Genomic DNA, 25,556 nt, shown 5'->3' with positions numbered 1-25,556 from the left:
TTTTTTTTTTAAAGAGATGCTTTTGTTTGTGAATATTTTCGAAGTTATTGTTGCTACGTCTTGTTGAGAAACTCAGAAGACTGAGGTGTGTTTTGAAGTACCTGCCCAGCAGAGTTTCATTGAAATGAAGTCTTTCAGAGGATTTCTGACAAGATAATTGCAAAAAATATTTTTGGCCTTTTTTCAATCAAACATTTTTGATTGAAGTCTCAACGACTTCATTGTAACGAGAGTCTGTAGTATACAATTTGGTTACAGTTAAAGTAAGAAGGATTTGTTGTTTTTTAATAATGATTGTATAATTAAATAAATTGGAAACAATATACGAGTATGTCTCCTAATTGTGAATTATGTTTCTTGTTTTCTATTTTAATATTATTTGTCTCCATCAGCAGAAATATTTTTACGTGATGAAGGAACAGTGTAAGTACAAATTATGACTTGCAAACAATATATAAATATATATTTTTTTCACCTGCCCCTACTAGGCCCTACTTCACACCCAGTTAAGCCTTCGTGAACATGTGAAAAATTTCACCTTCAACCTGGGCTTTTCGGGCAAGTTCTTCCATACCGGTAAGGGGTGTACTCGTGCGTGTGTGTGTCGTGATGATGATGAAAGATGTATTAGAGGGCTCAGAATTGAACAAAAAAATTGCAACAGAAGAGAGGAGTTTAACGGGTTAAGACAGATAAACGTTTTTCACTTGTATTTACAGGCTGAACAGCTGGATTGGTAACATAAGGGGCCAATATATATATATATATATATATATATATATATATATATATATATATATATATATATATATATATATATATATATATATATATATACATATATATATATACATTCATTCTCTGCATTAAAATTGCGGATTATTAACTCTAATCCTCCCCTCTTCCTTCCTCGACATTATCCTGTTTTCATTCCTTCTCATTTACTCCCTTATCAACCTCACTCTTCTTCATTTGCATATAATCTGTGGATGGCTTTGAAATGTACAAATTGTTTGAAACTTTTTTCTTTTTACTTCTCAAGAATAGTAGGAGGTTATATTTAATACACACAGCCTTTCGACCGAGCAAGTTAAGCTGAGAGTTCCTCCTAATTACAAGACTTTTTTTCCCATACTAAGCATATCATAAGCAATGCCTTGACATGTTAACTGCAGCTTTGATTCTTTCATCGGTGCCTCGTGAAGGAATTTCTTTGTGTTTGCATAGCCTTTGTAATACCATTTTGTTTGGTAACCTGAACACATTTTGTTCGATATGGTCTGGCACCCTGCTCTGCTCACCAAACTCTCTTCCTATGGTATCCAAGGACATCTCCACTCATGGCTCGCAGATTTCCTCTCCTGTCGCAGCCAACGTTTGTCCCTTAATGGAGTTCTCTCATCCTCTCTTCCTGTCCAGGCTGGAGTTCCTCAAGGCAGTGTTCTGGGCCCTGTTCATTCTCTGGTTTTCATCAATGATCTCTCTGACTCTTGGGAAAATCCTCTTTATCCCTTTGCTGATGACTCCACCCTCTGCTGTCCGATCTGTCATCCCTCAGATCAGAAAGCAGCAGCTTCTTCACTCTCTGCAGATCTGGATAAAATCACAAGCTTGTCCAACACATGGAACATGTCTTTCAACCCTGACAAATCTCTCACTCTCATTATGTCTCTCTCAAAGGACCATCTGGAACCCCCCCCCCCATCTACTTTCTCAACAATTCTTTTGAAGAAATCCTTTCATTCAAGCTTCTGGGTCTCACTATCTGCCATGATCTTTCCTGGGAAAGCCACATTTCCAAACTGGGAATCCTCCGTCGTGCAAAGTCCTTCCTCGACCCACCTGAGCTTCTGACCACATACAAAGCTTTCGTCTGCAGCCTGACGGAGTACTGCTCTCCCCTCTGGGCTGGTGCTCCCGCTTTTCACCTTTCTCAGCCTCACGCTGTGGAAACCAAGGCATTTCGGATCATTGGTATCTCCTGTGATGAGGCTGAGTCTTTGGGTCTCTCACTCTCTCACCGCAGGCAGGTCGGTAGTCTTTCTGTCTTCTACAGTCTCCTCTCCGGCCTCGCCCCCCCCCCCCCGTTCTGTCTGAGATATGTCCCCCATATTTCTGCAGGGCGCTCAAGGTCTGCCGGCAACCCCTTATGGTAAAACTACCAAAATCAAGCATCACTGCTCCTTTGGAACAAACTCCCACACTCTCTTCAATCCCACTCTTCCCTCCACGTCTTCAAAACAGCTATTCACCACCATCTCTTGTCTTCCCCCATCCAAAACCACAATCTTTTCTACCCCCGTTAATCCACCCCAAACCCACCTCCTTCAAATTTCCTGCCTTCCTTCCTGAAAGTCCCTGTAGTGTCCATCTTGTTTACCCTGTGTACCCCACCCCATCCCTCTCCCTTCCACAGATCTCCTCATGTCTCTGTTCCCCACTGGTTTGTCCTTCCCTCTCCCGCCCCTCTTGTCTCCCACTCCCTTTGTTGTGCATTTCTGTGTGTTAGCTCTCATACGAGCCTCGTCAGAGCTTGCAGAAAACCCCCCCACATTATCTGGTTTTATAGCCTTTTCTTCTTGAAGCTATTCATATAACTGTTTATTTCCTCTACTCCTACTTGTAACTCTTCAAAAAGCTATTCCTTACCTCCTGGTTAAATTCTCTCAGTTACTGGTCCTTCCACTGCCTTCTTTTGTAAACAATGGAGCAAAATAACAATTTAACAAGGAGAAAAAGACATAAAATGTCATGGCAGGACTGGAAGTAATTTTGTTTTTCTTTAGTAATTTTGCTGTATGGAGGTAAAGATCTAATCCATATTTATTTACAACTAAAATGGCCACCAGTCGACCTGTTGGCCATCTTTGATCAGATCGCAAAGTAAAGTGAGATGCACATGTACGCCATCATGTACTGTGTTTGTGCTAAGTTTGGACAAAATCGGGCCATGCATGTCGGAGAAATGGTTGGGGACACGTTTAAGTAACAAAATGGCCGCGAGTCGGCCATCTTGGATCTGATCTCGAAAGAAAATGACATGCTTATGTAAGCCATCATTCAATATCTGTGCCAAGTTTGAACAAAATCGGTCCATACATGTACGAGATGTGGCTGTGGACGGACGGACGGACGGACAGACGCATGTACAAGTACCAGTCCATAAGCCCCCATTTCTGACCAAATCCAACGGGGGCTAATAATGCTGCTTTCTCACCTTTCATCACTAACTAACCAATTTTCCTCTACTCTTTTTATGCACATAATGAATTACTTGCTATTGTGTTTAATACCAGACTCGGTGGCGTAATGGTTAGAGCGTCCGCTCTGAGTCGAGGTGGTCGAACCCCAGCCGATTCGTGTCAAAGACTTTTTAAAATGGTATGTGCTGCTTCCTTGCTTGGCACTTAGCATTTAAAACGATAGATCATGGACAAATAACCCTGGGAAGGCAATGGCAAACCACCCAGTATAACCCTTGCTCAGTCAAGGTATAACCCTCGAGGCAGTGAGTTGCTTCGGTGGCACCGACGCTCTAAGGCCTAAGTCACATTTGTTCTACGGCTGGGATACGGCGGCCATAACCCCCCCCCCTGAATTGACAGAAACGTGCGGCGGCCGCAGAGTTTCTGAGGTGGCCTCAGGGTGGCCCTACGCCGTATGGCTATCTTTTACAGGTCGTAGGGGTCGCCGTGGAATTATAGCGCGGAGTTATAACTTTTTTCATTTCTATGTTGGCCGTAGCAATTCGACAAGCCAAGCTGCGACGTAGATGTGTGCCACGTCGACCGTACATAGGGCGTACGGTGGGCTTGCGTTATTTGTGCGGCTGCTGTAGGCTCTTATCAATGAAAAATGAATTTTGCCAACCCCCAAAAAATTACGGCAGCCGCACTATTTCCACGGTGGCCGTAGGGTAGTCCTAAGGTGTCCCTGTGTTCAACGTACGGTGGCCTTGCGGTCTGTGTGACTACCTGCGGGCAACGCAGGGTCGACGCACGGTTCCCCTACGCCCGCCGTGCATCCTACGTATGGCCTCCGTGACAGTCTGCATCGACCGTGCGTCCACCGTGCGCTACCACAGAGATCGGAGTGTAGGTGTTTGCCTATACAGTGATACCCCAGAATCCCAATTTAATTCGTTCCAGGAGTCTGTTCGGATTGCAAAAAGTTCGGATTCCAAAACTATTTTCCCAATAAGAAATAATGGAAAGTGAATTAATCAGTTCCTGGACCCCAAGAAAACCCACTTTCAAGACACTTTCAACTGAAATTCCGCATGTTTAAGGTAAAATAAGATGAGTAAATGACCTTCAGTGGTGGTGTATTGTATGTAAACTGGTACAATCACCACATCCAAAGGTTCACACAGGCTCGTGCTCCGGCCTGGGTTCTGATCACTCGCGCACTCTGCGAGAGCACTGCCCCCAGGGCAGCTCATCAAACATGATGCCCCCAGAACCACAATCACTTTCATCAAACGCATCAGGCTGAGGTAATCATGGATATTCCAAATTACAGCCGGTTTTTCTGTGAAATTCAATCCTTGCCCGACAGTCCGTCACACCACGTGATCGGATTGTTTTTTTGTTATTAATTAAAACACAAGATGAGTAAAAAAAAAACAACAGCACAAATCAAGGTGAAAACACGAGGTGAAGTAGCGATCGACACACGAGAGATGTTTTCACGAGGACTTCCACCGACGAACTGAATGAACAAAGCACGAAGATGCGGCTCGAACAGGCGGGGGAGATGCACGTGAACAAACATGAATGCCACATTGTGTTCGGTTTTTGAAAATGTGTTCGGTTTTTAGGGCAAAATTTTCTCGAAAAAATTGTTCGGATTCCATTTTGTTCAAACAATGGGGCGTTCAGATTCTGGGGGCACCACGGTACTCCGAACTGGTATATTCAGTTATATATATTATAGTTATAGTATATTCAGTTATATATACTGGTATATTCCGAACTGTTGTATTTTTATTTCAGTAAAAAAAGAACTGGAATATATACCCACTCGTTACCGTCCGTCTGGCCGAACGTTCGCCTTAGGGCCCCCCTGCGGTCGCCTTGCGGGCACCTTGAGGCTACCTTGCGTCTGCCTTGAAAATTCTATGGCCGCCGCAGGGACGCCCTAAGGTCACCTTGCGACATCAAATCAAAGACCGTACGGCACCCCCACGTTTTCGGTCTCCACAATTTCTAAATACGCCGTGCAGCTCCCCGAAAAATAAAAACATATGTGACTGCTACATTGTGTGACCGTGGAAATACTGTAGCCGCCCTATAATTACTAGTGGCCGTAGATTTTGTAGACCCTACGGCCGCCGTGCCAAATGTGACTTAGGCCTAAAGAGTATGGTACAGGTTTTTTTTGTTTGTTTGTTTGTTTTTAATTTTGTTTAATAGTCTCGGTTATATCCTTTTGCTGAGTTACTTTCTTAACTAGCCTCTGTTTGTGCCTGTAATTATCCGAGTCTGACTCCAGTCCTGCTGGTTTTTTTATTACTAATGAAATGCCTTCTGCCCATCATTAACAGTACTTTTTTACCACCCTACTCGATACACTGCACATTTTCTCCTTGAAGGATGCCCGTTTCGCTGATTCTGATTTGCCCTCCTATTCGTCCGTCCGAATCTATAGTACCTAACTCTCTCCTCGTCCCGTCAACATATGCTTCCTGAAATGTAATGGCTTTACTCGAATATATCTCAAACGTGAATTATTAATGGAATCATTGCGCACACTATGTTATAGTCCCTTGTCCCCAAATGCTCTCCTATCTCCACCTTCTCCACCATATTCAGATAATCTCTTAAAAATATGTCTCGCACTGAGCCAACCACACAGGAAAGCTGGCCACCATAGCCAGCCACAGACTGGTCATCCTCTGTTAGTCAAAATATTTCCTTGTGAAATCAGAGTGACTCACAGTCTACAATATTTTGTCTGTAGCTCACAAAGTACTACTCTCCCCTATGGGCGTGCATCCCAGCATAATTTCTATCTGTGCTGGATTCTGTGGAGTCTAAAGCTTTTTGTTGTTGTTGTTGTTGTTGTTGTTGTATACATTTTCGAGGCTCGTGGAAGAGCTAGAATTAGTACACTGAATGGATCAAGACACAACAGGACAAAAGGAACAGTTGAGGGGGGAGACACCAACAGCAGAATTGAAAGCCAAGATAGAGGCAGACTTGGACAAACATTGGGTATGGGGAGGAGAGGATGCATAGGGTAGGCAAGATCCTGGATACAAAAGGAAATTTAGGAAGAAAACTGAAAATTTGGAAGGATGAGAGATTGGGTGTGGTTGGTTGGGAGGGTGGAGGGGGAGTTCTCAACATTATATCAGAGCTCTCAACATCATTGGCATTTCCCATGACGAGGCCAAAGCACGTCTGTTGCCTTCACATTGCAGGCAATTCAGTGATCTCTGTTTTTAACCTATAATCTCCAACATTGCTCCCTCTGCTCTTAGTTATTCAACCCTCCCCATCAACTAGAGGATGCACACGTTCTTCCAGAATCCCCCCCCCCCCTGCCCAGACCACTCTCCTTGGAGGCTTCTTTAAAAACTGGCTTAGAAAGAAATCATGGATGAGGTCCAGAAATTTCTCATCTGTTCTGCCCTTTTCCTGTTCCTGGACTTCATTCGATCCCTGGTGAAATAGAATCCTCTATAATAAATACTCTTCCATGACCATGTGTTTGTCTCAATTCTTCTTGAACCCCTCTATCCTGCTCTTGCTTTATACCAGGAGCCCTATAAAAGCATCCTATCCTCAATCTATATCCACACGGAATGGCAGAATGCTCCATGCGAATTCCCTCCTTGATGTCATTCATTTCTCTCGATACAATACCCAAATTAATACACCTATTTTCTCTTTTTTATCTTCCTTAATATAACCAGTTTCTCAATTGCTTTGAAAACCCTCTTCCTTATGCTAGATAACTCCACGTCATTCCAAACAGTAGTGTATCCCACTGACAGGCAGCCAACAGCAGCTGGGTCACTCTCTGCTGATCTTGAATTGATTAGATGCCACGTGACAAATGGGACATGTCTTCCAATCGGGAAAATTTCTCACCTCACCCTTTCACTCGAGAAGGATTGAAAAACAAATCCATCTACCTAGTTCCACAGTCATCCACTAGAAGTGTTATAGTCTCTTGAAATATGAGGCTTCACTATCACCCATATAGCAAAGCTGTCTCCCAAACCAGTCGCAGATCGGGCATCCGTTGTCGTTCCAAATAATCTTCCATTGTTGAAAAGTGAGAACTACTCATATGCAACAAGACCTTTGTCATAGCTCAATGGATTACTGCATCGGAGGTCTCACATCACATTTTTCTTTCCATGATTCTGGCAAATCTAAAGTTCTGAGCATTATGGGCATCTCCCACAATGAAGCATATTCAAAAGGCCTGTTGCTCTGATATTCCAGACAAGTTTGTGGCGTCTTTGTGTTTTACCATTTCTCCACTTTTGCACCCTTAATTGTGCCAGCCCTCTGACCCTCCCAAGATTACCAGTAAAACTACCCAAATCCATGCTGACTGCCCACTTCCATTCTTTTGTTTCTCTTTTCTCCCATTTGTGGATCTGTTTTTTTGGAGGTGGTTCAAGTTGGTGGTGCACCACCATCTCATGTAATTCCTGATCTCTATAGGGGATATTTTCTACCTCCATTGACATGACCTAACCCACCCCTCTTATTTGCAGCTGACTCTTTCTTCCATATGGCCTGGTGTTGGCTTAATGGTTAGGGTGGTGGGCTTTGAATCCTAGGGTCCTGAGTTAAAATCCCGCTCTGCTGTTGAATTAATACCAGGTGGGGTTAACTCGGCCTGTCATCCTTCCGAGGTCGGCAAAATGAGTGTCAGCATGCTGGTATACTGTGTCGGAGTGGCGACCCGTCCAGGATTGTGCCCAATAGCCAAGGAGACTACTTAAGCAGCACCAACGCTCTGCACAGAGTATGGTCCCAATCTCCTCTCTCCTCTCCTTTCTTCCATAAGCCAAGATTGTGTGTGCAAAAACTAAACAAGAAAGGAAGAAATAAATACTGTGAGCAAGTGGAAAGTCCTCCTGAAACACCTAATTTAAATGGATGGATGTGCTGTGGATGAACAAATGATAATATTCTCTTATTCCAGAGTTGTAGTCCTACCTGAAGTGTAAGAAATCAAGACTTGGATAGCTGTGGCAACATCGGCATACATGAATACGAGGCACCAAGTTATCAACAGTTCAATACCTGTTGAGAGATGGATGAGGATAATAAAATCTTATGTTTGGTCAATGTTTCTGTGTAGCTGTAAAACGTGGACAATTGACTAAGTGATGAAACAAAAGCTGACTAGTACAGTCGTCATGATTTTAAACAGAATGCTGAAGATGATCTGGGTTGAGAGATTAATAAATCTTCTTGTTCTTGCATATGGCAGCTTGGCTGCCAGGTAGCCATCATTTTGTTGGGGTGTGCCTATGCCGCTGGTGCTGCGCCCCTCTACCAGTACACTGGTATTCATTTTGCTGAACTCAGAAGGATGGCAGGCTCAGTCAACCCCACCTGGTGTTAATTCAGCTGCCAAACGGGGCTCAAACTCAGGACTCTAAGATCCCAAGCCAGCCACCTGAAGCACTAAGCCAACACCAGGCTTGATTAAGAAATGAGGAAGTATCACAAGAAAAACAAAGCAAAGCCGTCAACTTACATAGGATGTTGCGATAAGGCGGGCGCAATTTTTGAAACACGTAATTAGACCATTTTGGATGAATTTGTGAATTACTTCTTCAGTTAAGGGAGATAACAAGTGGTGGCTGTGGTCTCCATCTTTACATGTCAGGATGATTTTATTTATCTCTATTTATGCTACACAGTCCTGTTCCTTTTCATTTAAACTTTGGTAACCTTGTTTTCCGGGCTGGCAGGGTAGCTTGGAGGTACGCACACTCGCCTCTAAGCTGTCTAACCTGGGCTTGAATCCTGACCCAGCTATAAACTGTCACCCTGGTGTTTCACAGGCAGGGTGATTCATCAATGTATGTGCCATCCCTCTGAGAGACGTTAAACTGGGCATCCCATCTGCCAGCATTCGTTGGTGCACGTGAAAGACCCTGCAGTGTCCTTCGTGAAGAGTAGGCGAGCTGTTGCTGGCACCATGAACAAATTCTAAATTCTTGCTCTAACTACTCCTGGGAAGACAATGCCAAACCACCCAGTATAACCCTTCCTCAAGGAGCTGCTTCGGTGGCACCGGCGCTCTGTGAAGAGTACATACAAGAGAGACAGAGACAGAGACAGAGACAGAGAGACACCTGTTTCCCATTCGACTTTAACGGACGACCAAGCCAATTTTTCACGTTTGGTTATGAGCATTATCTTGTCCCTTGACTTGCACTTGTGATGCAGTGCAATGCTTGTCTGAACAAGTGTTTGCATTATTCTTGTGCCTTTGCTGCAGTTAATCACCCCATGAAACTATGCTCTTGGATTTGTCTGTTGGGGATAAAACATGTTGCAACCTTGTAATGACCCACATTCTGTACATTGCAGGTTCATAATTGGTTCATGACAATAGTTGTGCTTGTTTTTTATGTGTGTTCTGTTTGAAATTACACGTGTTGGTGAACTGCATGATCACCAACAATTTTTATTAATTCTGGAAAAGTAAGGATATTTTGATGCTGCGATTTAAAAAAAAAGAAAAAAAAAAAAAAGCACATTGTTTGCATCACATTTTAAACGTCGAATAAATAATTAAGATTAGTAGTACTCGGTGATTTGATCCCCGAATCTAGAATACAAGTTTCATATTTATTTGTTATTATTTTCTGAATCCGTTTCTTGTTTAACTTAATTTAACTTGATTATTGGTTTTAGCTTCATTTATCTCGATTGTTATTTCAATTTGATCCATTATTCAACTTGATTATTAGTCATTGGTGTATTTAATTGATACGAGTTAATGAGTATGGATTATAACTTGCAGTTCTGTATTTTTGTCCTCATAGGCTTGGACATCACCACGTGTCTTGCTGTCCAAGCAATGATTAGCTCCGCCACCGAAGGTGGACGGAGGTTATGGTTTCATCCATGACTGTTTGTCTGTCTGTGAGCAGGATATCTCAAAAAATTGTAGATGGATTCAGACGAAACCTAGTGGACAGGTTGGGTGTGTGACGAGGACAAAGGGATGAGATTTTGGTGAAGATCCGAATCCGGATATGATAATTTTTTAAGTGATTCTTCACAATTGAGAGACTTGGCCAAAAACGATACATAGCATGATATGTCAAAAAGTTGTGGACGGATTATGACAAACCTTGGTGGATGAGTTGGGGAGGTGAAACGAACAAGCCGATTTGATTTTACTTCAGGTCCTGATCCAGATCCGGCCTATCGGTGGGATACAAAATAGAAACTAATCAGCGTGACGGAGGTACGCGCTCTACCGAGTGAAGTTCTCGTTTCATTCTTGAAATGAGTAATATAAATGATGGAAATGAAATGCAATTCTACAAACCTCAAGTTGAAAAGCATCATTATTTTAAAAATGGAAGAACCTTGCAGAATGCTTTCCCCCAAATTATTTATTTAAAGAGCAAAGCGGAGTGTTTGTTTGCTTTTGGAATAGCCTGACTCATTATAACAGTTTGTACTGATGGTGACAGGTACCCCAGAAGAGTGCGAGGGTGATGATATGCTGCTTCATTACCGCAACAATTTTTGGTGGTTCCCACACATGTGGAGTCACATGCAACCACATCTTTTCAACAATCTCAGCGTCCTTGAGGAACAAATGATGCTCAACAAGAAGTTTGCATTGGTAAGAGGAGTTAAGCACAGAACATTTAAGTTCATTGTAATTAGATTGATTGAAAGCAACAATTGTTTTTGATTTTTCCTTATTTTCCTTTGTTTCATGTGTATTAAGTAGAATGGATTCATTGTGGATTATGGAAATCAACAATTTGAACCTTGTAAGTCGGACATTGTTGCGGTATCATCTGTACACAGGTCAGGTTGACTTGTGTTTGACTATTTCTCTCCAAGTTCATAATCAATGGGTTTCTTGAGTTTTCAGCTCAAAAGAGGGAGTGGCTAGGACAGAATCACAACTACCGTTGAGACAAATAAACTTCTCGTGAACCTTGTAGTCTGTGCTGTTTGTCTTGTTTTAATCTGTGTGGGCTGGCACATTGCCTTTGAGAACACAATGATTTGATTTTGTTGTCTTGTTTTGTAATTTCCATGGCTACAAGTGTTGTTGATAATGTATTCCTTCCTTTTGAGTGCCACCTTATGGCTGCTGGTTGCATCATTGGTTAAGGACACGGCTATGCCGCCGATGCAGTGTCCCTATTACCAGTACACTCGTCCTCATTTTGTCAACCTCAGAAGGATGACAGGCTAAGTCAACCCCGATAATGTATTGATGTAATGACAGGGTGGGCAACGTTTATGCATGGCCACAGGCAGAGTCTCGTGAAAACAGGTGAATGTCCATTATATAAGCATAAGATCTACTAGTTTTTAGCAGGCTGATAAAACAGATCCTGCTTCTCAATGCAGCTCCCTCTTGAATGGATAATACCACAGTGTTATATGAGAACATAAAAAATGAATTAATATCCAAAGTCTAAGCTCATGGAAGAGCAAAGTGGCAAACGGTAGAACGTAACGCACTTGTTGTGGGGCAGTAGGACAATATGTGGACACGACAAGGGGTGAACAATCAGGAGGAGGAAAGAGAAGAGGGAAAGATAAATTGCAAATAGGTAGGGAAAGTTGAAATGAGGTGAAAGAGGGGTGGAGGGATCATATATTGGATGGTGGTCATAGGTTTGATATATCTCTAGATATGTTTCAAATGTGGATCGTCGATTGGATATTGTGTGCCAGACGCATCCTATGGCATGTCTGGATCCATGCAACAATAGTCGTGAATTGTGAAACAAGTTTTGTGGCCCCTCAGCAGTCATGGGTTCTCATATTTGTTCCATGTCTTATATTTCCTGTATTTCACATTTCTGTGTAACCATAAAATGTAACTGCAACGTATCAGGTAATTATTGCATCATAAAGCAACCTTATCCATGCTTTGCTTGTTATATTGCTGTTGAAATCCATTAATGTTTTAAACAATTAGAGAAAGATATAATTGCTTGCACAAAAAAATATATAACTGGAGTGAAGTCGATGGCCCGCCATCATAAATCCCCATTCTTCCCACCGAAAGCAAAGTTGAAAGATGGCAAAACATTCCACCAGGATTGATTCAATATCAAAGTTTGAGTTAAACAAGCTCGAATGAGCTAAGATCCTCGTCTTCTTAATGATGACGTTATTGTGATGTATCAGGTTTGCGATAAATTATCTGTGTTAATGCCCGGCTTGTTTCCCGCAAACAAAATTCAAACAGCTTGCCTAGTTTCGGAGATAATGGTATAGGCGAGTTCCATTAGCAGCGTTATTATGACGTCAACTTATTTTCTAGGAAGAATTTGCAAAATCGGAGATGGTTACTGCCTGCGCGTGGGCTTTCTGCATATACATGGCAAGTTTCACGAAGATCCGATGAAAACTCTGGGTTGTAAAACAAAATATTTCAAAAAATAGGAATGACGTCATAAAAATTGATATGATGTCATAGTGATGTATTATAAGTGCGGTAATTCATTTCTGTTAATGCCCTGTTTGATTCCCGCAAACAGAATTCAAAAAGCTTGCCTAGTTTCGGAGATCATTTTTAGGCGATTTCCATTAGCGGAGATATTTTGACGTCATAACTTTTTTTCTTGGAGGAATTTTCTAAATCGGAGATGGTTACTGTCTGCGCAGGGGATTTTTACATATATACGCCAAGTTTCAGGAAGTTTCGATGAAAACTGTACGCTGTGAAACAAAAAAGTCCACAAGAACAACAACGTGAGTAAGACTTAGAGATCCTCCACGAGGATCTAATAATCAAATCATACTTAAACCCCACACTGAACCAGGACCCAAACTTTAAAACAACCACACAGGCCGTTCCTTCGCTCTCGTAAACGACGAGTGGATTGGGGCATTGTGTTTATCTATAAATGCGCATAAGAAATCGAGAAATTATTAGAATACAGTAAGTCATCACTATCCGGAAGTAGTGTGTGCCCATACGGACTGTTCACATGCATTCCACGAATTATCGCTTGCATTGAAGTAACAACTACTGTGATACTTACACACACACACACACACACACACACACACACACACACACACACACACACACACACACACACACACACACACACACACACACACACACACACACACACACACACACACACACACACACACAGTTAATTCAAATCCAAGTTAAAATAAAATTTACCTCCCTGTCTTTGCTTGCCATGACATTCGCTGCCATTGACCATTGCCATTCCTACGCCACGGTAACTAAGGCACCGATCCCCATCATCGTCGGCCGGCCGCGCACCGGCCTACGCAGCCACGCCTACGCAGCAACGTGTCCTTTCATTGGTTGGTAAATAAATGGCCATAACTTGGGAACGGCTTGTCCGATTAATATCAAACCTTGAAAAGGCACATCCACAGGTCCTCAGCAATATACCTAGCAAGTTTTAATTAGATCGGACCAGTGGTTGTCGAGAAACAGCGGACACACACACACACACACACACACACACACACACACACACACACACACACACACACACACACACACACGCACACACACACACACACACACACACACACACACACACACACACACACACACACACACACACACAGCTGGAATTATATACATATGTATATACAGTACAAAGTTTCATTAAAAAATGTTTCAAAATATTCCAGTAATTGCAATTTTTGGTATTTGCCCTTTTTTCATCACCCCAGGGGGTGTGGCTAAAAATTAAACTACCCTTGCACCTTTGTGCCAGGTGGTGATAATAACTACCAATTTTGGTGAATTTCTGCACAACCCTTTAGGAGGGGATAGCGTGACAGACGGACGGACGGATGTACGGAGAGACAGACAGACAGACGGAGTCGATTACAATATCCCCCCTTATTTTTCAAAAAGTGTGAGGATAGGGATAATGAAGTCCCACCTGTTTGGATGTACATGAAAGAGGTTGAAATAACTTTTCTTGTGCTTCATTTTCCCTTTTATTTCTTGTGATTATGCGACTTGATCATTTAACATTTCGAGAACCACAGAGCAGAGAATGCAATTGCTCAACCAACTTGAGGTTTTTTTTCCAAAAAAGAAAAAAAGAGACTCAGAAGTCAGAAGGTGCAATGATTCAACCACAGAATGGTCTTCATCAGGAACGAACACAGGCCATCTGCCCTTGGATCTTAAAATGCTTTCTTGGAGTGGAGCGACAATGGCATGCAATGGAGTATAGGCTGAGACCAGACAAATATTCTGGTTGGTGCCTTTGTATTTTGGGCAGGGGATATGGGTGCAGGGATTGAGTGGAGAGAGGTGATGGAGAAGCTTTTGGTTCTGAAAGAAGGGCAGGAGGGTTTCCACATCCAATGAAACCCATTAAAATATGAAGCCATCTCTCCTTTCGGATTCAGCTCATTGCATCCTTTAGTGGATCAGGGTTGTGATCAGATTATAGTGGAGAGTGCTTCTGACAGAAACGTTGGTGTTGTTAGTTCTGCAAAATGAATCGAATGAATGATCTACATGTATCTGAGTCGAGCAAATTCAGGCACACCAGCACCATTACCAAGAAAAACCAGAAAAAACTTCTCACCATATTTATGACAATCGATGAAACACAAGGGTGACTTGTTGCATCTTGGATTTATTAATATAGATTTGTAGGTTGTGCAGCCATATCACAGGGAATATGGTAACAAAAGCTGGGCTTTTCATGTGTAAAACATGTGAGGATCAATCACATAAAGAACAAGTTGAAGAACAAAACAAAATGCTCCTGAACTCGTAATTTAATTTGGAAAAGGGCAAAAGTTTCTGTTACCTTGAAGTTTCTGATTCTGTGAATAGAGGCATCAGGAGGAACAGAGTTGATCATTAGATTAAGATTAAAGTCAGCCTGGAATAAGTGAAGGCAACTAGGTGGTGTAATGAAGCACAGATACATTCCTTTATCTGTAAAGGTTAGTCTATAAAGCCTGTATTAGACTGGTATTGATGTCTGGAAGCAAAGTGTGGACAATGTTGATCGAAGCTGGAAAATGAATGGAAAGAACAGAGATGAGAATGATACGTTGGATGAATCGATTGTCTCTGAAATAAATCATTCTGAGCTTAGAAATCAGGAAGAGATTAAAAATCAATCCCAGCGAAGAAGAACTTAGGAAGAAAAGACTTGGTTAATATGGTCATGTGCAACAAAGGTCAGAAGATGAATCTGTAAAGAAAACAATAAAGTTAGTGGGAGAAGGAAGAAAGCCAAGAGGACGTCCTTAAAAAAAACATGGATTGAAACTGTCAAGAAAGATTGAAATGTTTGTGTTTGCACAAAACTGATGCAATGGATATATCCGTATGGAGGAATGCCATCATCCGGGCACACCCTGAAAAACGGGGAAACTGATCATCATTCATAGGCTGTCCAGGCCCTAAATCCCAGCTTTATAGATCATGGAATTTTAAGGAACATAACTGGTGATAAAAGCTTGTTGTTGGCTTAACGGTTAAGGTGGCTGGCTTTGAGATCTTAGGGTCTTGAGTGTGAGCCTCTGCTGCGGATGAAATAACACCAGGTGGGTTGACTGAGCCTGTCATCCTTCTGAGGTCGGCAAAATGAGTACCAGGTTACTGGTAACAGGGGCACTGCATCAGCGGCACACTTGCGCTTCCAGAAATGATTCAACCGGAAGCTACAGTCTGCATACAAAACAAAAATGAGTGATAAAACTCTTTCAAATGCTCATTTTCACAAAATAACAAGGTCAAGTAGCCACATTTACCACATTTCAACGTTGGCCTCCAAAGTCAGCCGCCAACTCGGCATCCTCCGTCAAACAAAGTCCTTCCTTGGCACTCCTGAACTCCTATCCATCTACAAGGCCTTCATCCACAGCTTGATGGAGTACTGCTCTCCCCTCTGGGCAGGCTCCCCTGGCTCACATCAAACTCAGCTTGACGTCGTGGGAACCAGGGCCTTCAAGATCATTGGAATCTTCCGAGCTGAAGCTGAGTCCACGGGCCTATCACTTCACCATCACAGACAGGTTGGTGGTCTCTGTCTTCTTCCACCTCCTTATTGGTTTTGCACCCTCTGCTCTTTCCGTGCTTTGTCTGCCCCCCTCCCCCTCACACCCTAGGTCTCTGCAGGGTTCACACAGACCATTAACCCTCTTCTGGTAAAACTACCTAAATCCAGGATCACTGCTTGCCTACACTCATTTTTACCGCTGCCACCGAAGGTGGATGGAGGTTATGTTTCCAACCCTGTCTGTCTGTTTGTCTGTTTGTTTGTGAACAGGATATCTCAAAAAGTTGTGGATGTATTCAGACAAAATTTGGTAGAGAGCTTGGGTATGTGACAAGAACGAAATGATAAGATAAGATTTTTAAAAGTGATTTTTCAGCATTGAGAGATAGGGTCAAAAACGACTTGTAGTAGGATTTCTGAAAAAGTTGTGGATGGATTCAGACCAAACTTGGTGGATGAGTTGGAAAGGTGAGAAGAACAAGCCTATTAAATTTTAGTTCAGGTCCAAATCCAGATCTGGTCTATCAGTGGGATACAAAACGCAAACCAATCAGCTTGGTGGAGGTATTCGCTCTATGAGTACCCTTCTATTTCCTCTTTCTCCCCCCCCCCTGTGGAATCGACTTTCACATCCTCTTTAATCTCATTCTTCCCTCCAGGTCTTCAAGACAGCTGTTCACCACCATCTCAGATCACCCCCAACCCAAAAGCATGATATTTTATACCCTCGTTAACTCCACCCAAATCCCTCCTAATTTTCCAGTTTTTCCTCCTTGGAGTTTCCTTCTCCATGCATGTGTGTGTTGTGTCCCGTTTTTGTCTGTTCCGTCCTGATCCGTTCAGTGTGCTAGCGCTTCCACGATCCCAGACAACGTATACAAAAAAAACCCCAATTAAAGTGAATTAATGATATTCTTTTTCGAAAACATCAAAAGTTAAGTACAAGGAAATTGCACATATTGACCCGGATCTCTGCACTTACACAGCTTGCCTGTAGATGAGGCATTTTATATATATGTTTATATTTATATTTAGATACATATTTTCTATATATATATATATATATATATATATATATATATATATATATATATATTGTTGTGGATTCGCGCCCGCCGGCGTGCGAGCGGCCACGTAACTCGAATCGCGGCACGTCGCCCACCGGACGGACAATCCCATCGTGACCCTCTCGGACTAACGCCGGGAACTAGTCACGGGTGGGCCTTTCGGCCTCACCACGATCGTGCCAATCGGCCCCCCGCGTGGGATAGGGTTGCTCGTCAAATTCGACCTACCTAAGTACCCACACCGAGGGTAGACCGGGCGATCGCACCTCGCCGCAGGTCGACTTCGGACACGGGCCACTTTAAGCGACCCGTTCCGTACTATCGGGATAACCGAGCGGTGTTATCGTCAACCTCGACGGTTCGATAAATTATTGGGCGTATTTAGCCCACGACCAACCCTTTACGTGAAGTAAGATGGAGATTCAATAAAGGAAAAGACGAAGCGAAACGGGAAAAACAGTTCAACATAAAGCACATTTATTCCGCGGCAAACGGAAAGCACACATATACAATTATACACCAAAAGCAAATGTAAAAATAGAAGAAAACACAATTCTGCACAAAAAGCAAATGCAACAATGCAGATCTACTACCGACTACCGAGCACACGGCAACACTTATACAGTTTTACTTCACAGACGACGCCAACAACACATATACTCAAAGCAAAAGAAAAAGGGACCACCCTCAACGATGAGGGGGGCAGACGGGCCTGGGGCCGAGACCGGGTTGAGCCTACCCGTCTGGTGATGAGCCGCAAGATGGCGGCGGCGCCCCGACTCCGCGGGCCTCGCTGGCACTGCCTGGAATGAGGTGGGAACGGGGCCCCCTTCTCACACTATCTCAGCGCGGGGGGAAACAGGAGGGGGTTGTTGATGCTCGGGGGAATGAGGATATCTCGCTGGCTTGGGTCCCGCGACGAGCGTCTCCACCGCGACCTCAGTCGCGTTACCGGCCTCCCCTCTCCGCAGCTCCCCGACTCTGACACGAGCGCCCTCTCGACTGCCTTCGCCGCCGCCACAACTCTCCAACTCTCCACTCTTCTCAACTCCGTCCAACTGCGTCCAACTGCTTTCCTCTTCTCAGAAACACTCAACTCTTTCAAACTCAACTGCCAACTCTTCCCAACTCAACTGCCTTTTTGGTGAGCGAACGCGGCCCTTTATAGCCCCCGGGGCTTCGCTCCTTCACCTTCGACCCTTCACCTCTGGCTGGCTCCCCATTGGACAGAGGAAAAGTGGGCGTGAATGATTTTTGATCCGCGAATCTGCATATAGCGATTATACTCCGACGCACCTGGAGGCGGGGCCAAATCGCCCCATGCTCGCTGATAGGACGGAACAGAAGTGGGCGTGAATCGTTCTTGATCCGATTTCTTCGGAAAGGCTGGTGTTTTTGCACCCGCTGCTCGGTGCGCGCCCTGTACGAGTCCAGGATCGGTGTCCACAAGCGGCGCGGGAATGGCGGTGATGCGATGGTTGCGAGAGCGAGATGTGACGGCAAGGGTCGTGGCTGTGGTTGTGAAGCGGCGTTGCGGTTGGTGGTTGTTGTGTGATGGCTGTTGAGACGTGGTTGGTGGTGGTTGTGGTGGTAGTAATGGCGGCTGGTCCAAAATAAAGATAGTAAAAGAAAAACGGCTATCCTGAAGGGTCGCAGCCCGAATGAATGACATTTATTCCCTCTAAACAACGGGTTTGGGCCTAACTACACATATACTTACAGAGATATCTCACCTACGGGACCTGAATGGTGGTTTGCGAATTTCGTCAACCACAACAATATATATATATATATATATATATATATATATATATATATATATATATATATATATATATATATATATATATATATATATATATATATATACATATACATATACAGTGGGGAGAACAAGTATTTGATACACTGCCGATTTTGCAGGTTTTCCCACTTCCAAAGCACGTAGAGGTCTGTAATTTTTATCATAGGTACACTTCAACTGTGAAAGACGGAATCCAAAACAAAAATCCTGAAAATCACATTGTATGATTTTTAAATAATTAATTTGCATTTTATTGCATGAAATAAGTATTTGATCACCTACCAACCAGTAAGAATTCCGGCTCTCACAGACCTGTTAGTTTTGTCTTTTAGAAGCCCTCCCATTCTCCACTCATTACCTGTATTAACTGCACCTGTTTGAACTCGTTATCTGCAAAAAAGACAGCTGTCCATATTCAATCAATCAGACTCCAACCTCTCCACAATGGGCAAGACCAGAGAGCTGTCAAAGGACATCAGGGACAAAATTGTAGACTTGCACAAGGCTGGGATGGGCGACAGGACAATAGGCACGCAGCTTGGTGAGAAGGCAACAACTGTTGGCGCAATTATTAGAAAATGAAAGAAGTTCAATATAACAGTCAATCTCCCTCGGTCTGGGGCTCCATGCAAGATCTCACCTCGTGGAGCCTCAATGATCATGAGAAAGGTGAGGGATCAGCCCAGAACTACACGGCAGGACCTGGTCAATGACCTGAAGAGAGCTGGGATCACAGTATCAAAATTAACCATCAGTAACACACTACGCCGTCATGGATTAAAATCCTGCAGCGCACGCAAGGTCCCGATGCTCAAGCCAGCGCATGTCCAGGCCTGTCTGAAGTTTGCCAATGACCATCTGGATGATCCAGAGGAGGAATGGGAGAAGGTCATGTGGTCTGATGAGACCAAAATAGAGCTTTTTGGTTTAAACTCCACTCGCCGTGTTTGGAGGAAGAAGAAGGATGAGTACAACCCCAAGAACACCATCCCAACCGTGAAGCATGGAGGTGGAAACATCATTATTTGGGGATGCTTTTCTGCAAAGGGGACAGGACGACTGCACCGTATTGAGGGGAGGATGGATGGGGCCATGTATCACGAGATCTTGGCCAACAACCTCCTTCCCTCAACAAGAGCATTTTCGATGGGGCGTGGCTGGGTCTTCCAGCATGACAACGACCCAAAACACACAGGCAGGGCAACTAAGGAGTGGCTCCGTTGGAAGCATCTCAAGGTCCTGAAGTGGCCTCGCCAGTCTACAAAGCTGAACCCAAGAGAAAATCTTTGGAGGGAGGTGAAAGTCTGTGTTGCCCAGCGACAGCCCTGAAACCTGAAGGATCTGGAGAAGATCTGTATGGAGGAGTGGGCCAAAATCCCTGCTGCAGTCTGTGCAAACCTGGTTAAGAACTACAGGAAACGTCTGATCTCTGTAATTGCAAACAAAGGTTTCTGTCCCAAATATTAAGTTCTATTTTTCTGATGTATCAAATACTTATTTCATGCAATAAAATGCAAATTAATTATTTAAAAATCATACAATGTGATTTTCAGGATTTTTGTTTAAGATTCCGTCTTTCACAGTTGAAGTGTACCTATGATAAAAATTACAGACCTCTACGTGCTTTGTAAGTGGGAAAACCTGCAAAATCGGCAGTGTATCAAATACTTGTTCTCCCCACTGTATATATATATATATATATATATGTTTTATATATTTATACATATATATTTATTTATTTATTCTAAATTCCAAAAACAATTCCAAATTCATCTTTTCATGTTGCATTTGATCAACTTCGTTAAAATCAGACATGTCGTGTCATCTCTAAAACAGCTTTGTCCGAATTTTTCTGAGTTTTATTTGTGAAACTTTCTGTAAATACTGTATGTGTGCAAAGTTACAGGGGTAATTTTTCCAATGCATCATCGATAACTGGCTGTGTTTCCTCTCCAGTGAATCCTTGGTTTGGGTTATCAGTATATTTCTCAACTTATCTTTGCATCTTCGGCTGTTCATGAAAGGGTTTTTTCTTTCTGGCGAACAAGGCTCAATCCACGCTGTGCTTGCATTACCCTGCGGATTGCTTTCCCATTGTTTACATTTCATAATTTCCTGTCCTTTCTATTAAAACAGCATGTGTGCGTGGGTTTTATGTCATTATATCCCTGCACTGCTGCCTCATAACACTCACACACTCGCCTCCAAGCTGTCTAGCCTGGGTTCGAATCCCGACCCGTCTAGCCTGGGTTCGAATCCCGTCTAGCCTGGGTTCGAATCCCGACCCACCTATAAACTGTCATCCTGGTGTTTCACAGGCAAGGTGATTCATTAATGTGTGTCTGCCGACCCGCGGATAGACGTTAAACGGTCGTCCTGTCTGCGGGAATTAGTCGGGGGATGTTAAAGATCCCACGGTGTCCTTTGTGAGGAGTAGTCGAGCTATCACCATCACCATGGAGCAAATTACAAATTCCTGCCTTTACCTACAGAGGACATTGCATCAGTGGCACAGACATGCCCTCGGTCAATTATGCTACCCCACAGCCTCGTGCTGCATATGAAAGAAGAAGAAGAAGAAGAAAATGATGATATTCCTGCAAGGCTCCTCCTTCCCCTTTGACCATTATGTTGGTGTTGGAACACAGTGAAACTTTCTGTGATGTAATTTTGTTATGCCAGGCCATGACACTATTCCATTTTGACAACTGTTTACTAATCTGTGGTTACACCACTCCATTCAGGAAATTCACATTTTTGTTTTTGCATGTTCTTTGTCGTAATAGCTCCAAGGTAACTTGGCACGTAAGTGCATATTTTTTTCTCTTTTCAATACAAAATCAACGCTCAACGATGAGTGAGGTTACAGAGGGTAAAAGGCAAAAAAAAAATAAATAATAAAACCCCAGTGGGGCAGCAATTGGACACAACATCAAGCAAGGGACTGAATGATCACGAAAAAGAGGAGAGGAAACATCGTGATGTGCAAGTAAGAGAGTTGAGATAGGTTAGGGAGCGTTATTGGGGGTAGAAAAGATAGTGGGTGCCACAAGCTTAAAGGCCTGGAGGGAAGAGTGGGATTGAATGGACTCGGGAAGGCAGTTCCACAAACGGGTGAAAAGAGGAACAAAAGAGTTGAGTTGTGCAGCAAGCCTGGATTTGGAGCATTTAACCAGCGGTAGTTGCTGGAAGACCACGTTACAACCTCAAGTTGCTTGGGAGGATTAGAGAACGGAGAGCAGAAAGAGATAGACGGGAGAAGAAGTGGTAAATAAACAGGGAGACCATTGATCTATCTGCGATGTGAGAGCAATGCTTGACCTCTTGTTACGTCCGCCACCGAAGGTGTTATGGAGGTTATATTTTCACCCCTGTATGTATGTCTGTCTGTCAGTTTTTGAGCAGCATATCTCAAAAAGTTGTCGATGGATTCGGAGGGAATTTGGTGAAGGACTTGTTTATGTGATACGGATGAAACAATTAGATTTTGGTGAAGATCCGGATCCGGATCCAATAATTTTTAAGTGATTCTTCACCATTGAGAGATAGTGCCAAAAACGATATATAACAGGATATCTCAAAAAGTTATGGACGGATTCGGATGAAACTTGGTGGATGAGTTGGTTCGGTGACAAGAACAAGCCGATTAAATTTTAGTTCAGGTCTGAATCCAGATCTGGCCTATCGGTGAGATACAAAGCGTAAACTAATCAACCTGGTGGAGGTATGCACTCCACCAAGTGGCCGTTCTAGTTTGAGATTGTGCTTTGGTTTCATTCGGCAGATGTCATTACTATTAAGTGTTTTCGATTCCACAGATTATAGGAGAAACAGATGTAATGCTCAGCCCAATGGAGAGAGCAGTACTCAACTGAGCTTTATAAAAAGGGCTTTCAGATTGTGAGTAGTTCAATTTTTTCGAGGAATGACTTGGAACAACAGAGGATGCCCAGTCATTGTCTTGCTTTGGAGCCCAGCTTTCCTACTTGCTCAGCCCAGGAGTGGTCATGACTGATAGTGAAGCCTCAAGATACTGAACTTCTACCAGTGCCTGACTATGGAAATAGATCAGTTAATTTGATGAGCTTTACGGAGTGACATGGTGGGATTGTGAGATTTTCCAGGATTAATGGACATGTTCAATTTATCAGATAAGCCTCTAAATTATTTCACGTGAGCAGAGAGTGACGCAGCAACTACTGTTGCCTGTTAGTGCGATGCAGTCTTCGTACTGTAAAAGGTTGTCATGGGTCTGATCGGTTAAGTTAATCTCCCGCGCCCAATTGTGGTGGAAGAGCGGTTAACACCGACCAGGCCCGGATAGCTGAGCGGTTTTCCTTAGGAGGCGGACACATGATCCTCTGAGATTATAGAGTGCACGGGACGGGCAGGCGGCATTGGTGGAGCGACGGAAGCACAGATGGATGCACAGCACAAGGGGTTTATACTCGAACCCCACGACAAATACACAGACACAGCAACTTAAAATAAACACGGGGATTTAATGAAAATATAAATATTTACAAGGGTATAAGTCAGAATGTAATATTGTTGTGAATCTGGAAGCCATGAGCACACAACATTCAGGTCCTAAAGCTCAGTTATTTTGATAAGTGAATGTGGATTGATAGCTCCCCTTTCCCTAGTCTAAAGGCCCTGTCACACTTTGATGTTTTAGCCAGCGAATGGCAAGGTATCAAAATGTATGTAAAATGCTGGCGTACGCTGAACTATTAATGTTTTTTTTTTTTTTCCAGTTTTGGACGTATTCATAACGAGTTGGACGTATGCATAATGCATTAGTATAGTAACGTACACAGAACGTTTCGATAACATATAGATAACTTATATCAACGAATGCTGAGCGTGTTGTCGGCGTTCACAACCTATGCCCAACGATAGTCTAACTTATGCATAGCACGCGGCAGCGTATCGCCGCCGATCACATGGCGTAGCCTCTTAAAAGGCTGCGGCTCGACGATTCAAATCATAACCGCACTAGACATCGAAGTGTCAAGCCGCTGTCACACCTTGACGTTTTAGCCAGCGTATGCCGACGTATGAAAAATTTGCCAAATGCGCTGGCACACGTCGAATACGTTATGGGTAAGTTTTGTATATGTTAAGAGCACGCTGAAGCACGCTGGCATACGTCGAAGTACGCCAAGTACGTCGACAAATTTTCAGCATGTTGAAAATTTGTCGACGTATGACACACGTTCCGCATATGCTGGCCATAAATTGTAGGCATGTTACGCGATCGTTGACACACTTCGACACACGTTACTTGTAAGTTACTCATAAGTCAAAACACTTCGAGGTAATGTTTAGCGTCAGTGTTCCAGACTCCCTGGTTTTTTATTTTATTTTTCTTCGGCATGACGGTGATGTTGACACTTCGATTTCTAGTGCGGTTCTAGTTGACACTTTGATGGCCAGCGTATGCGGAACGTGTGAGTCATACGCTGGCATACGTCGAAAAATTTCAAGCATGTTAAAATTTGTCGACGAGCTCGGCATACTATGACGTATGCCAGTGTGCTCTTACCGTATACAAAACTTACCCATAGCGTATTCGACGTGCGCCAGCGTTTTAGACAAATTTTTCATGCGTCCGCATACGCTGGCTAAATCGTCAAGGTATGACAGGGCCTTAATGGGTGAATAAATGTAAATGCGCTGTGAGTTACTTTGATAGTCAGGGTTTCTTTTATTTTACACCATCAACAATAACAACAACACCAACGATAACAACAACACCAACGATGACAACAACACCAACGATAACTACAACACCAATGAAGACCCTCTGCTCCCGGCATTCTCCGCGCGATCGCTGAAATGCGGGTGTGTTCAGAATGCATTTGCGAACTGAATTCCATTCCCTAATATGGACATGAATCGGCTTGCTTTGGCACTCCACGAAATAGGATGTGACACCCCCCATCCAACGATGAGCGAACTGAATTCCATTCCCTAATATGGACATGAATCGGCTTGCTTTGGCACTCCAAGAAATGGGATGTGACACCCCCCATCCAACGATGAGCGAACTGAATTCCATTCCCTAATATGGACATTACTCGACTCACTTGGGGACTCCAAGAAATGGGATGCGACAGCCCCCACCGACGACGAACGAGTCACGCCGGAAGCGAGCCGCGCCCGATAGGGATAAGAAGGGATCGGAGAGACAGAAGTGGGCTCTTCTGAGTTCTTGTTCTTGGTTCTTAGTTGGTGGTTGTTCGGAGAGCACGGAAGGTGGTCGGTGGTTCTTCGGTTGAATCGACTTGGGCGGGTTGTGAAGGATCGGCGCCTCGTCTTCACCAGCGCTTGTTCTGGAGTGCGAGAGAATCCGCTGGAGCCCAGGAGGCTGATCGTGGCTCACTGGTGTCTGGATTCAGCTCGCCCTCACTGGTGCCTGGTTCGAATCGGCTCGAAGACCACACGAGGTGGA

At 43.5% G+C, this 25,556-nt stretch overlaps 1 protein-coding gene across 5 annotated transcripts in view; it reads left to right on the top strand.

Moving 5' to 3' along the window:
* The window catches only part of LOC147008517 (bifunctional heparan sulfate N-deacetylase/N-sulfotransferase 1-like), a 320,471-nt gene that overhangs the window by 243,215 nt on the left and 51,700 nt on the right, over positions 1 to 25,556 (top strand). For all 5 annotated transcript variants that reach the window (XM_085863803.1, XM_085863799.1, XM_085863800.1 and 2 more), the window contains 2 exons: positions 489 to 576; positions 10,691 to 10,845. In XM_085863803.1, the coding sequence (XP_085719929.1) occupies positions 489 to 576; positions 10,691 to 10,845 (243 nt within the window). The remainder of the gene's footprint in view (positions 1 to 488; positions 577 to 10,690; positions 10,846 to 25,556) is intronic.

Source organism: Eptatretus burgeri, chromosome 18 (genome assembly GCF_056783735.1).
Source record: "Eptatretus burgeri isolate ZD-2024b chromosome 18, Ebu_testis_v1, whole genome shotgun sequence".
Taxonomy (NCBI): domain Eukaryota; kingdom Metazoa; phylum Chordata; class Myxini; order Myxiniformes; family Myxinidae; genus Eptatretus; species Eptatretus burgeri.
This window is presented reverse-complemented; position numbering and strand designations above follow the sequence as displayed.